This window comes from Macaca thibetana, chromosome 4 (assembly GCF_024542745.1).
Source record: "Macaca thibetana thibetana isolate TM-01 chromosome 4, ASM2454274v1, whole genome shotgun sequence".
Taxonomy (NCBI): domain Eukaryota; kingdom Metazoa; phylum Chordata; class Mammalia; order Primates; family Cercopithecidae; genus Macaca; species Macaca thibetana.
Window position 1 is genome coordinate 54485203 of NC_065581.1, and position 13282 is coordinate 54498484.

General features: G+C 41.6%; 1 protein-coding gene across 2 annotated transcripts in view; it reads left to right on the forward strand.

Annotated features, from left to right (window-relative positions):
- The first annotated feature begins 9021 nt into the window (after nucleotides 1-9021).
- The window catches only part of LRRC1 (leucine rich repeat containing 1), a 130046-nt gene continuing 125785 nt past the window's right edge, over nucleotides 9022-13282 (forward strand). Inside the window, exon 1 of one of the 2 annotated variants that reach the window (XM_050788995.1) lies at nucleotides 9022-9458. In XM_050788995.1, the coding sequence (XP_050644952.1) occupies nucleotides 9300-9458 (159 nt within the window). In that variant the 5' untranslated portion in view covers nucleotides 9022-9299. Of the gene's footprint in view, nucleotides 9459-9743; nucleotides 9766-13282 lie in introns of those variants that run through there. The other variant, XM_050788996.1, reaches the window with a different exon arrangement.

A 13282-nucleotide genomic window follows, 5' to 3' on the forward strand; every position in this document is an offset into this window, starting at 1 on the left:
TTTCAAATAGCTAGAAGGAGGATATTGAATGTTCCCAACACAAAGAAATGCTAAATGTTTGAGATGATGCCCATGCTAATTACCCTGATTTGATCACTATATGTGTATGGAAACACCACTTTATACTCCATAAATATGTAAAATTACTGCATCAATTAAAAAATTAAGTTTAATTTTTAAAAGGTGAATACAGTTACACTTAGCTTTGTACATTAGAAATGTACCCACAAAATTGTATGCAACTTAATTTTTTGGTAAATAAAATTGTTTCAGTTGCATTAAAATAATGATCCATTTAAACCTTTTAGTAAATCTTTTTGGTAAAGCAACAAATCCTAGGACAACAAGAATCATCTCTGCATTGAAAATTGCTATGAGATTACCTATCTTCATGCTTGATTTTGCTTAAAACAGGACATATCTGTAGAGTTGCCTTCCTATAAATTAATTTGACTTGTCTCAATGATGGATTTATAATAATATCAGATACTGACATTTCCACCCAAACTCTCTTAATTTTTACCTCCTTTAAGGTGCTATAATTAATGCAATGTATTTGTTTATAAACTCCTCACATATTAATAAAAACTTTAAAATAAATTGATGTTCTTTGAAAACATTTCTCCCTTGTATTTCATGGGAAGAAAACAGCAAATAAAGTAGATTTGTCAGTTGACCCAGTAATAGAAAATAGTATGAATAAATTAGAATTGCAGAGATGTCTGCAATTCTGAAATAAATGATTGAATGAAGCCTGAATATTATACTTTTAAAAATATATGCTGATCTGATCTTTATTGTTTTATTAGTAACATAAATAAACTATTGTGGTATGCTTAAACAGTGAAATGTTTTTGTTAGCCTGAAAGTTAATAGTTTTCTTTATTTCTTTTAAGACAGCATTATTAATAACATATTATTTCAAGTGGACTAGGCCTAAAAAGTATCTTATTCTCCAGTCAAGTTTGCATGAACTTCATAGAGAGTGCTAACTTGACTGGAGAAATAGGAGATCTTTCAGGCTTATGTTAGTTAACTGATCAACATACTTTGATCACTAATGGTCTTTGAATTGTTTGAATGACAGTGCTCAGTAGAGTGGTTTCAATCATAGGTATCATTTTTACTTATTACAAAGTAGACCTTGGCCTTCAGTGAAAACAGTGTCTATATTGATGTAGTTTATATTATAGGAAATGTTACTATAAAATAAGAGTAACATAAGAAGAGACACGGCTATATGATTTTCTTAAAACTTTTGTGGATGAAGGTGAAAAATAAATGAGGCATCTATGTTTACTTAAATGATTAACAAGTACATTTTGATCAGATGAGGCAATGTATGCTAATGTGCTCTTTTTAAATGATAAAGCATTACACAAATGTAAAGCATTGCCACAACCTGAGGAAGTCCTGTTTGTGAGCTGCCTCTAAGCTTCACCTGAGACATTCCTGTTTTATCGAAGAAGGAGACCATGAGGCTGAGGCAGAGGCCTGGAAAAAGATGGATTCAGTGGCAGATACCTGGTTTTCATTTGGCTTCTTTGATATAGTCTCTTTCTTCTTGAAATACTTTACAGTCACATATCAACTGATATGATAATTTATATATTGTTTACATAAACAATGTACTCACTTGATAGGCTTTCTTTTGGCTGGTAACTGAGCAAAGAGTACTGACAATTAATAATGCCTAATGTGTTGTGTTCTGCAGTATAGAAAACTTTTTCCATTACATTAACCCATAATCCTCTCAATAACCATTTGAGGGTGGCATTTTTCATGCCTTTGTAGAAATAAAGAATATTAGAGTTAAATATAATTCACCCAAGATCTCATCCCTAGTACTGGCAGATCCAAAAATTCAATGCAAAATCATGAGTTCTTTATACCACCCCACACTACAGGTAGTTTTGGCTCACTGCCACTAAGGCAAAATGCTGTTCAATATTTGACTCATCATTAGCACCTTTATAAGGAGATTGAGAAAAACAGAAAAGCAGAAAACTCAAATTGCTCATTTGTAGCTCCTATGAATGGAGGGGTAGATTAAAATCTTAGTAATAAGAAAATTTGGATTGTCCATATACTGTTACAATCTGTGAAGCTACATGAACAAATGATTACAATTTATAAAAAACAACTGAGTGGTTACTACATGACCAACTCTCCCACAGATAACAATTATAGTGCTGAACAAAATGCAAAAATCAACTATCTGAAGGTACTGGAGAATGGCCAAAACCAAGCAGAAACTGAAGGAAAATCTATACTAGGAAGAAGAGTGAATTTTCTGTTTTTATGACTCTGACAAGCATACACTAGTCTCTATCACATAGATCAGCTAAAACTCATATTTAGAGCAATCTGGCTCAATGTATCATACATACATCAGAGTTGGGGTGACAAAACCTTAGACAGGATTGAGTGAGAACAGAAGCTCCAGATTCTGCATATAAATACTCCAAATATTTGACTGACCTCTAAATTATGCACGTGTAGTTCAGCTTTTAAGCAACCTAATTAAGAATAAAATAACTGAACACAAATTTCAGCTGCCATGTACCACAGAGAAAATAAGAGTTTGTTGTTTTATTTCATCCAAGCTAACAGGCTGCTAAAACAAAACAAAACAAAAAATAAACATTCTTTGGAGGACTATAACAGAATCCAGAGATTTTATTATTTACAATATCCAGGACATAATCCAAAATTACTAGGTATATGAGGAGACAGAAAAATGTGACCTATACTTAAAAGAAAACGCAATCAAGGCAGAATGACTCTAAGATGGCCCAGGTTTCAGAATTTGCCTACAGAGTTTAAAGCAGTGATTATAACCTTAATCAAATACGTAAAGGAACATAAACTCTTAATAAATGAACACATAGGAAATCTCAGCAGAGAAACAGAAACTATATAAAAAAAGAACCAAATGGAAATTTCAGAACTGAAAAATACACCATCTGAAATTGCATTTCTGATGGGCTTAATAGCAGTTTGAAGATGATAGAAGAACCAGTAAACTTGAAGCTGGAACAGTATATATTATCCAATCTGGAAAACAGAGAGAAAAATATTAGGGAAAAAAGAAGCAGAACCTCAAAAATATGTGGGACAATATCAAGAGGTCTAACATTTTAAAAATTGAAGTATTAAAAGGAAAGAAGAGAATGGGCAAAAAAATGTGAAGAAATAATGGCTGAAAATGTTCTAAATTTGGTGAAAGTTATAAATTTACAGATTCAATAAGCTCAGCAAACCATAATCAAGATAAATATAGATATATAATAATTAAACTGCTAAAAACCAAGAATACAGAGAAAATCTTAAAAGCAGCCAGAGAAAATGATACATTACATACAAATTAGGTCCAGTTTGAGTTGTGCTGACTTCTCATAAGAAATCATTAGAAAATGGATTATTTTTAGAGTGCTGGGGGGAAAAAAAACAGTAAACCTGTCAATCCATATATACTGAAAATATATTTTCAGTATATCTACTGAAAATATCTATAAAGAATTAAGGTACAATAAAGACATCTGCAGATAAATCTTTAACAAACTTCCAGGCAAAGAGACATGATACAAGATAGAAATGAAGAGCACTATTTCCTCTTATTTCCTTAAAATAAAAAAGAATTTTAAAAGAAAATACATAAAATTTTGTGTGCGGTTTATAACATATAAATGTAATCTGCATACAAATTGCACCAGAGAGTTGAAAAACAGACATAGATAATTGCAAGGATCATATGCAAGGGTTTATATGAATTGGTATATTTACTCTAACTGGACTATGAAAATTTAAGGATGCACATTATATTCCCTAGAGCAACCATGATAGCTAGAAAGCCAATAGATAAAGAGAGATTATAAAATATATTTATTTACTTAAAAGATGTCAAAAAAAGGAGGAACAGAGGAAAAAAATCAGATAGTATACACGGAAAACAAATAATAAAAGAATAGATTTAAGTCCAAATCATCCGATAATTATATGAAATGTAAATGGATTAAACATTTCCACTAAAAAGCAAGGGATGGGGATAGACTTTCAACTTAAATAGTAATACGAATCAAAGAGATTTTAGGGTAATGACTTTAGTTCTGATCATAAACATTGCTGACTTCTAAACTAATGTATCCATGTAATTCTGTAGGCTCTCAGGTTTCTCAAATTGTTTGAGTGTAGGCTTCTCTTATAGCAGGGATATATAATCTTTAGAAAATATCCATAAACTCAACCTTGGAGAATCATGAGTTGGGATCTGAGTGCTTCTTCTCTGAGAGAGGGCTTTGGGATTCATATACAAATCGATCTGTCTTTCTATTATCCAGATTTGTATATCATTAAGATTTAATTTGCTATTTAACCTGCTATATAAATACCTCAGAGGGTCACTCAAATAATCTTTTATAGGACAAAAGGTCATCCTCTCTAGATTGAGAACAAAAGCTGTTTTACACTACAATAGTACTGATTTATAAGTTCCTTGATAGCTGCCTTTCTTTCAGTAAGACTGAAAGCCCTGTCTTGTTCTTTTTTGTCTCTCCAGCAAATTAACCCAGTGCCTCGCATGTAGTGAACAAGTAAATATTTACTGAGCAACTCATACAACACGACTAACCCTAGATGTAATTTACAACTACTTGTTGGATACATTCACCTGTATACTTTTTAATTTTTAAAATTAATTTTACTGATATATACATTTTATATAATAAATGTTTCCTATTTTAAGTATACAGTCTGATGAATAAAGTATACACCCACGTAACTACACCACAATCAAGATATATAATATTTCCATCTCCCACTTCCCCTACAAATTCCCTGGTTTTCATCACCAATCTTTATCACCACAATCCTTCCTACAACCCAACTAACAGGTTCTAGGCCACTGATTTAGGTTGTGTCACTTTATGTTAGTTTGCATTTTCCAGAATTTTATATATATGGGATCATATAGTATGTACTCTTTTGTGTCTGGCTTTTGTACAACATAGTTTTTGCCATTTATGCACACTGTTACATGTATTAATGGCTTGCCTCTTTTCATTGAATGCTAGTCCATTGTTTCACTATACTACACTGTATCCATCTGTTGATGAATATTTGGATTGTTTCCAGTTTGGGGCTGTTAGTAACAAAACTGCTCTGCACATTTGTAAACAATCCTTACTTGGACATATGTTTTCACTTTTTCTTGTGCAGATACCTAGGAGTAGAATGGCTAGATCATCAGGGCAGGCATATGATTACAATAAACTGCCAAATTGTTTTACAAAGTGGTTTTACCATTTTACACTTCTATCAGCAATGTATGAATTCCAGTTGCTCCATTTTTTAAAATTTTTTTGAGATAGTATCTTGCTCTGTTGTCCAGGCTGAGTGCAGTGCCCGGCTCACTGCAGCCTCGAACTAACTAGGAGACTCAAGTGATCCTTCCACCTCAGCCTTCTGAGTACCTGGGACTCCAGGCACATGCCACTATGCCAGGCTAATTTATTATTTTTTGTAGAGATGGGTGTCTTCCTATGTTGCCCAGGCTGGTCTTGAACTCCTGGCCTCAAGCGATCCCTCCACCCCATTCTGCCTTGGCCTCCCAAAATGTTGGAATCGTAGGTGTCAGCCACTCTGAGGGCCAAGTTGGTCTGTATCTTCAGTGACATTTGGGATTGTCTTTTTTTTTTTTTTTTAATTTTAAGTCATTCTAGTGGTTAGGTGGTGGTATCTCACATTAAAATTCACATGCCCAAACCTCTGAATCTCCATTTTGACCCTACCTTACAAGCTAACATTTTGGATTTTCACTTAAAAAAAATTAATGACATCATGCTCAAAAAATTAATGACAATGCAACAACAGACCACTAAGTATTTATCATTCTCCTACCTTTAGAGAATAAGCTTCATGAGGTTAAGACCTATCTTGTTTTTTCTTACATTTCTAGTATCTAGCACAATGCCTGGTACATAGTATGTACCTTTATTAGTTATTTGTTGCTGTGTAATAAATTACTCCAAATCTTAGCAGTTTAAAGCAAAAAACATTTATTGTCTCACATAATTTCTGAGGTGCAAGAGTGGGGAGCAGCTTAGCTGAGTGGTCCTGAGTCAGAGGCTATCATGAGGTTTTAGTCAAGCTGGTGCAGCAGTCACTTGAAGGCTTGACAAGGGCTGGAGAATTGGCTTCCAAGATAGCTCACTCACATGACTACTGCCAAGAATCATCAGTCCCTTGCTAGTTGTCCCTTGCTAGTTGCCAGCTGCAATTCTTTGGCACGTGGAGCTCTAGATTTGCTCAGCATGGCAGCTGGTTTCCCCAAAGTGAGTGTGATTCGAGAGAGAAAAGGTTGGTTACACAGACCAACCAGGAAATGGTGGATGTTGCCCCCAACTTCCTGGAGGCTGGCGAATAAAGTGCATAATGAATATTTATTGATTAAAGTAATATGTGTCTGATACTCTACTAAGCATCTCATATCTTTCATTTCATTTAATCCAGATAACAATCCCATGAACCATTATCCTCATTTGAGATATGGTAAAACTGAGGCTTATAAAAGTTAAGTCAACTGTCAATTTCTACAAAGCTAGTGGCATAATAAGAGTTCAAACACAGATCTCTTTAGCTCAAAGGCTGTGAAAACATGCTTCACAGTATAAATGAATAAAAGAATTACATTATTCTAAGAATAAATTGATTTAGGTGGTCTTTTTAAACTTTGTTTAAATTGAGTCAAACTCATTTGTATGTGGTGGAAGAAACTAGATGTTATATCAGGTGGGAAACCCTAAAATTCTTCAGGTGAATAAAAAGTTAATTGCTTCCCTATTCTGTAGTTGACAAGGTGTTGTTTCATTTTTTCTCTCTTACTATGCTGTTTCAAATTCTTGGCAGATCCTTGGAAACAAGGAAAGTCAAGAATTCGCCTACTGACTACCCACAGAATTAAATCAACAAAAACTGTTGATCATTGACTGTGCATATGGCATTGTGGCAGATTCCCCGATCTACAAAGCAAGTGAGACAGTATCTGTTGTTCAAGAGGTCACAATCTCTTTCGAATTAAGCTGATACAAAAATAACACAGAGAAACTGAAGCATCATGGAGAGGCACACAAGGAATGCTTATTGAAGTTTGAATTTTTAAAAGACTGTACACGTCTTTAAAATACATTTGGTGTTTGTTAAAATAATCTAGTGTGATAATCTCTGGAAATCAACATTAGAGCCAGCCTTCTTTAATTTTTTTTTTTTTTTTTTTAAGCGGTTGGAAAACTTGAAGACGGGGACTTACCAACCTTTCCACATGTCTCTGTCAGGAACCAGTTTTCTAGGAAGGGTGGCAGAAATGAGCTTCATATGTGTTTCTGGAATGCAAGAATGTAGAAAGTGGGGTGGAGGTTCAAAGTCCAGGTAGCCCTCTGTGAGAATGCAGGAATCAAATCAGGACAAACAAGAGAGAGGGAGAAGTGGGTAGGGCAACGGAGTTTAGGCATTGACTGGAATGAGAGTTAAGGTGATAAGGCTGGGGTAGAAATGAAAGTCAGACCCCTCCTTACGGACTGGGAAGAAAGGAGCCCTCCTAGCAGAGTTGAAAAGACCAAGTGTCCTCTTCTCCATTTCACCGGGGAAACCCTCCTGTGCCCAGTTGTAAGATACGGGAGAGTCTATGGAGCCAATGGAGAGTCTAATGCAAAAACTAGTTTCCGACTAAACTTTGTCTTGGCCACTGAGCATGCTCAGCTTTGTCTTCTATAGAAAAGTGAACTCCGTGGCTCCAGATTTTAGCTATAGCAGCTGGAGGGCGGGAGTGAGGGTGGGAGAGCCAGCGTGGCAGCGTGGCAGAGGCCACAGGTGGAACCTGGAGTTTGAGTATGCTTGAAAGGGAAAGTGTGGAACGAAGGGGCGGCCGGGTGGGGAGTCAGAGGAGCCCCCAAGGAAATGATTCATCATTGTTACTGACCTTGACTTGAGCAACCCTTCATGAAAGGAGAAAATCTTGTTATTCGGAGATGGGGATTGTGTTGCAAACAGTTACAGGTGAAGAGGGGCAGTTCAGGATTCCGGCCGTGGTCCGCTGGAATGAGTCGGGACGAGGGAATGGTCGTTATAACCCAATAGTGAGCCTCCCGGTTCATCCGGGCTGGACGGGACCCGGGTTGCAGCAGAAAAGCAGGAGCTGTATGCAGGATGCTCACCTGGCAGCCTCGACCTGTCTCTCTTCCCTTGCTCCTCCCTCCGCACCAACCCCAGCTAGTTGTCAGGGGCCAACATCTGGGCCGGGCTGGAACTGGCTCAGAAACTCGCTTTTGCCTGCTTATTTCTGCAGTTGGGCTCCTGGCCAGGTGCAACCACATCTATGAGACTCTCGCAGACTCTCAGACTCCTATGCCTTTGGTGGTACAGGGAGGAGGATTTACTGTCACTCACTGCATAAACCATGATCACCGGAGATGTGCTCCCAAGTTACAAAGCCTGCAGGCGGTGCCCGAGGACCAGAGGGCAGGGCAGGGGCCGGGCGCGGCCCGCTCACACTTCTGGAGCAGCCGTGAGCAGCGGGCACACGGGCAGCCACGAAAGCAGCAGCGAGGGCGGTGCAAACACCTCAAAACTACACCGAATCTCGTAGCGCCTGGCGCTCCAGGCGCGCAAGGTACGCTTTCGGGGCGGTCCTGTCTGACCCCGGAAGAGAAAGTTGTTTTGGGGAAGGGGAGCAAGGAGAGGAGTGCGAGTTAAATAAAACTAAATATCAAAGTTGTTCTGCTCTGCTCAGGCCGCCTCTGCTCCGCCTTATCTTTGCCCCAAGTCCTTTCACAGTCTGCCTTCCTCAAAGGGCCCGACGCGCCCCCGTCCTAGCCGGAGTAAGCGGACCTGCAGCAGCCGGCCCGCAGGTCTGTGGACCCTCTCCGATCCAGGTCGCCGGGAAAACCCGGAGCGGAGCATCCCTCCGGCCGGGAAACGCCCTCGGCGCGCACCCACTGGTGCGCATGCTCAGTCCGCGCAGCTGCCGCGAGTAGGAAGCTCCGCGCGGCGGCGGGGGCGGCGACTGGAGGGTGGGAGGGGAGGCACCGGCTGGCGGGCGGGGGTGCAGGGACGGGGCAGGGGCTCCCGCCCGAGGTTCCTTGAAGCGCTTCCGACCGCGAAGCCGGGCGCGAGAAGCGAGCGAGCCCGAGAGCCAACAACGAGCGCGGAGAGGGCAGCGGGCTGAGCGGAGCCGCCGGGCAGAGCGGGCTCAGAGCCCGGGTCTCCGCCGCTCGGGACCCGGCTCGGCGGCGGCGGGGGCGGCGATGTTCCACTGCATCCCCCTGTGGCGGTGCAACCGTCATGTGGAGAGCATCGACAAGCGCCACTGCTCGCTGGTCTATGTCCCCGAGGAGATCTACCGCTATGCCCGGAGTCTGGAGGAGCTGCTGCTGGACGCCAACCAGCTCCGCGAGCTGCCCGAGGTAAGGGTCCGGCCTCACCTGCGCGCTCTGCTCTCGCCTGTTGTCCCTTCCGCTCTCTCGTCCCCTCTTCCACCTCCGGGTCCGGCGTGAAGGAACCGTCCCTCTTTTATGCATTCACCTGCTTCTTTCTCCCCGTGTCTCTTTACTTCCATCCTTTCCCAGTAAAAGTTCCTTTTCATTTTATTCAAAGTGACCGAATATTTTCCGCGTAGTCACTGGGGCTCGTGCTATTGGAGAAACGTTCTGGACTGTTAAGTAACTTAGATCCATGTCTAGGTACTGACACCTGGCACTTGTGTCCGGGCAGGTGAGAAGCCGGGTGATTCAGGCTGTTTCCATTTGGAAGCTACAGAGCACAGCCTCCCGCCCCCCTCCACTCCCCGCGGTCGTTCCCCCACTAAGGGCCGGGCGCGCCTCTCCTTTGGTCGAGGCTTGTCCCAGAGGACCTTGTGACCTGGGCAGCGCTCAAGCGGGCCGCACTATCTCGGCATCTTGGGAGGAATGTGCTCCGTGCTTTATCGCGGGTGGGCTTGGCCGGCTGGCCTGCAGTGGCTACGGGGGTGGACGCAGGATGGGGGTAGGGGAGAGCTGGGCCTGGAGCGCTGGGGGCAGGTGCCCAGATGCCGGCCGCCCGGGCCCTGCCTGCGTGGACCTGTTGCGTGGTGGGAGCTGCGGTGAACGTCAGCAGAGGCTCTGCCCGCGGGCCAGCCTTGCAGCCTCCTTTCCCGGAGCGGCCACAGTCGTCCTGCCGACTTTCTGTAGTTGCAGTGATGCGTTATCTCTTCAAAGTTGTTTATGTAAATTGATCACTCCACTGCCGCCGAACTTGTCAAGTGACATGTGCTGATGGTGCTTTGACCGAGAGTAGGGGGACAGCGAACTTCCTTCGAGCTTGTCTCGGGAACTTAGCTAGAGTAACCCTTCAGGGGGAAGGTGTCTCAAACCCAGGTGTGTGCAGGAAGTCAGTGTGCAATAATCCAAAGGTGTGCAGGAAGTAGGGAGACTGCTGGGAGTCGGGGATCGGACCTGTGTAAGGGCTGAGCGTTGGAACGCAAACATCTTGCTTGTCCTTTAGTTAACACAAGCCAAATCATTGTCACAGAAACACTAGTCAAGTGTTCTGGCTTGTTAGAATGACCTGATACGTTCTCCAGCGCTGATGGAGCATTTAAACAATCAGAACTGTGTGTTTTTCTCAATATTTTAAGTGGTGGTGTTCTTCTTGGATTAACTTTCCTGGGTTCCTGTGGAATGGATTGGGTGTTTACTCTGTGTAATCATAGAGATTATCCTCACTAGGACCTTTGCAAAGCCCCCCAGGCTTTATTTAGCTTAGAAGCAGCAAAGCCATCAGGTTCCCTCAGGCTTTTATTATTCTGCAGGCATTTTCAAACACGTGATTTTTTTTTTGGCCTTTCACATCATTAAAGATTTCACTTACCAGTCGTCAGCTCACTCACTGCTTTAAGTTGTGTAGTTTTAGGCAGTGATATCACCAGGAATATAGAATATGTAATTTAATACTTTTCAGGGGCTTCAGAATGACATTATTAAAGATGGAGTGAAAAGTTATTCACTAGAAATGATTCATTACTCTTTGTGGTATTTGTTTGTTTGTTTTCTTTTGTAGAACTGGAAGATTTCCTTTGACTGGATTGGCTTTTCACTCCCTTCTGCAGGGTTTGTGGGTTTTCCTGTAATGTTGGGGAATTCAGCTTGGCATGGGAAATTACATAATTTCCCATGCCAAGCCAAAATGTCAGGTTTTTCTGTGATCCTAAATGGAAACTTGTCAGAAGCTCAAAATATAGTCTGATGGCACTCTGTAAATACGGTAAATAAACAAGCTTTTCAAAGGTTAGAGGTGAGCTTGCTAATGGATTATTATTGCTCTAACAGCTCTTAAATTAGTATTAAAGTTTTTAGGTTGTGTGAATTCTGCTTCTCCCTGACTTACTGTGTGTTTTGGTGCCTGGGTGTGTGCATGCCAAGCATGAGAACCACCTTGAAAACATAGATATCTGTTCCATCCCTTCGATTTTTTCCTTGGGCTATCTGTTGTCTCACCTCTGAGATCTGTATAACTTATTACCACTGCTCTCTACTGCTCCTGCTCCAAACCCCTATCTCCTTACCTGCCACATCACAAGCGGGTCTCTTGTTGACAAGCCTCAAAGGTCCTTATTTTGGTGGCCATACCAGCTGTATGTTCTCCTCTCTATAATTTGTTTGGAAGCACAGCTTAAGGGGAAGCCCGTACCCCTTACCAGGGCAGCAAAGATATGCAGTCTCTCCAGGCTTCAGTGGTATAACAGCCACCTTCTTTCCACTGAAAGGCCTGCAACCTCTGGTTTGTGCCAGTATCTTCATTTTACAAATTCAGATTCAGGATTGAGGTGACTTTCTCAGGGTTATCCAGTGAGTTAGATGCAGTTGCTGGTGGGTGCTGTTCATCCAGATGTCAGCCAAATACAATTACTTTGGTCACCTAGCAGTAATCTTCTATCCCGCTTCTCACACCCATCAAACCTTTATTTAGTCTCTCCTATTTTACTCATGTCGTTATAACTTGGCCTTAGCCGAGCATTTATTGAGATTCCATTTTTGCAAGTTATTGGGAAGATAGAGATTAAAGGAGGCATGATTCACAGCTTTGTGAGGAAGCAGATTATTTTAATCCAGATGTGGTTAGTGTGGGGTGGAAAGGGCACCACAGTTAAACTGCTCCTAAGCTATGGACTTGATGGTTACTTCGCTAATGTTTTAAGCCTTTGCATCAGATCCCTCATCTTCAGTTTGGTTCCAGTTGGGTGATAGTCTCACTATTCTTTATGCATCCACCGACTCCTCACCCACTACCCCCAGTTTGATCCCTTATGGCTCTGTGCTAACAAAGACAGTCTAGTTGTAACCATCTTGAGATGTCTGTGTTTTTGCTTACCTATGTTTATTATTTGTTTGTTTGTTTATTTATTTTTGAGACGGAGTCTCACTCTTGTCACCTGGGCTGGAGCGCAGTGGCGCGATCTCCACTCACCGCAAGCTCTGCCTTCCGGGTTCATGCCATTCTCCTACCTCAGCCTCCCAAGTAGCTGGGACTACAGGTGCCCGCCACCACACCTGGCTAATTTTTTAGTATTTTTAGTAGAGACAGGGTTTCACCGTGTTAGCCAGGATGGTCTCGATCTCCTGACCTCGTGATCTGCCCACCTCGGCCTCCCAAAGTGCTGGGATTACAGGCGTGAGCCACCGCGCCCGACCTTACCTTTGTTGAGCAGAGAATCTCACCCTGTGGCACCCGATAGGTCTTGCTCAATAAACAGTTATTTATCTGTTGAATGAATGTTGCCGAATCTTACAAAAATGTTCCTCCCTCTGCTTCTTTCTCTTCCCTTAAGCATATCACTGCTCTAACATCAATCCTTTTCTAATATAGTCAGAATATGCAAGTTGGAAGCAACTTCAGAAGAAAGGGTCATTCATAGGATGACACTGTTTTGTCTTACTTGCCCTACAGGAACCTTGGCTTCCCCTCTGTACTTCCTCAGCCTTTCACATGCCATTGGTTTTCTCCTCAGTGTGCACCAATTCTCAGATACCTTCAAATGCATGTGTTTTCCTGTAATCTCCAGCACCAATATAGCACTTCATGTAGTAGTAGGCAGCACGTATTTTAAATGAATATACTAAAGGCTTCACAGCTTTAAAAAATTGAATTTCACCTTGCCACAGAGTTCAGTTGATCTTTTGTTGATTGCCAGATGGCATTATCTCAAATACCTGCCCCCTACATCATTCTTTCTCATATTCTGCTTTATTTTTTC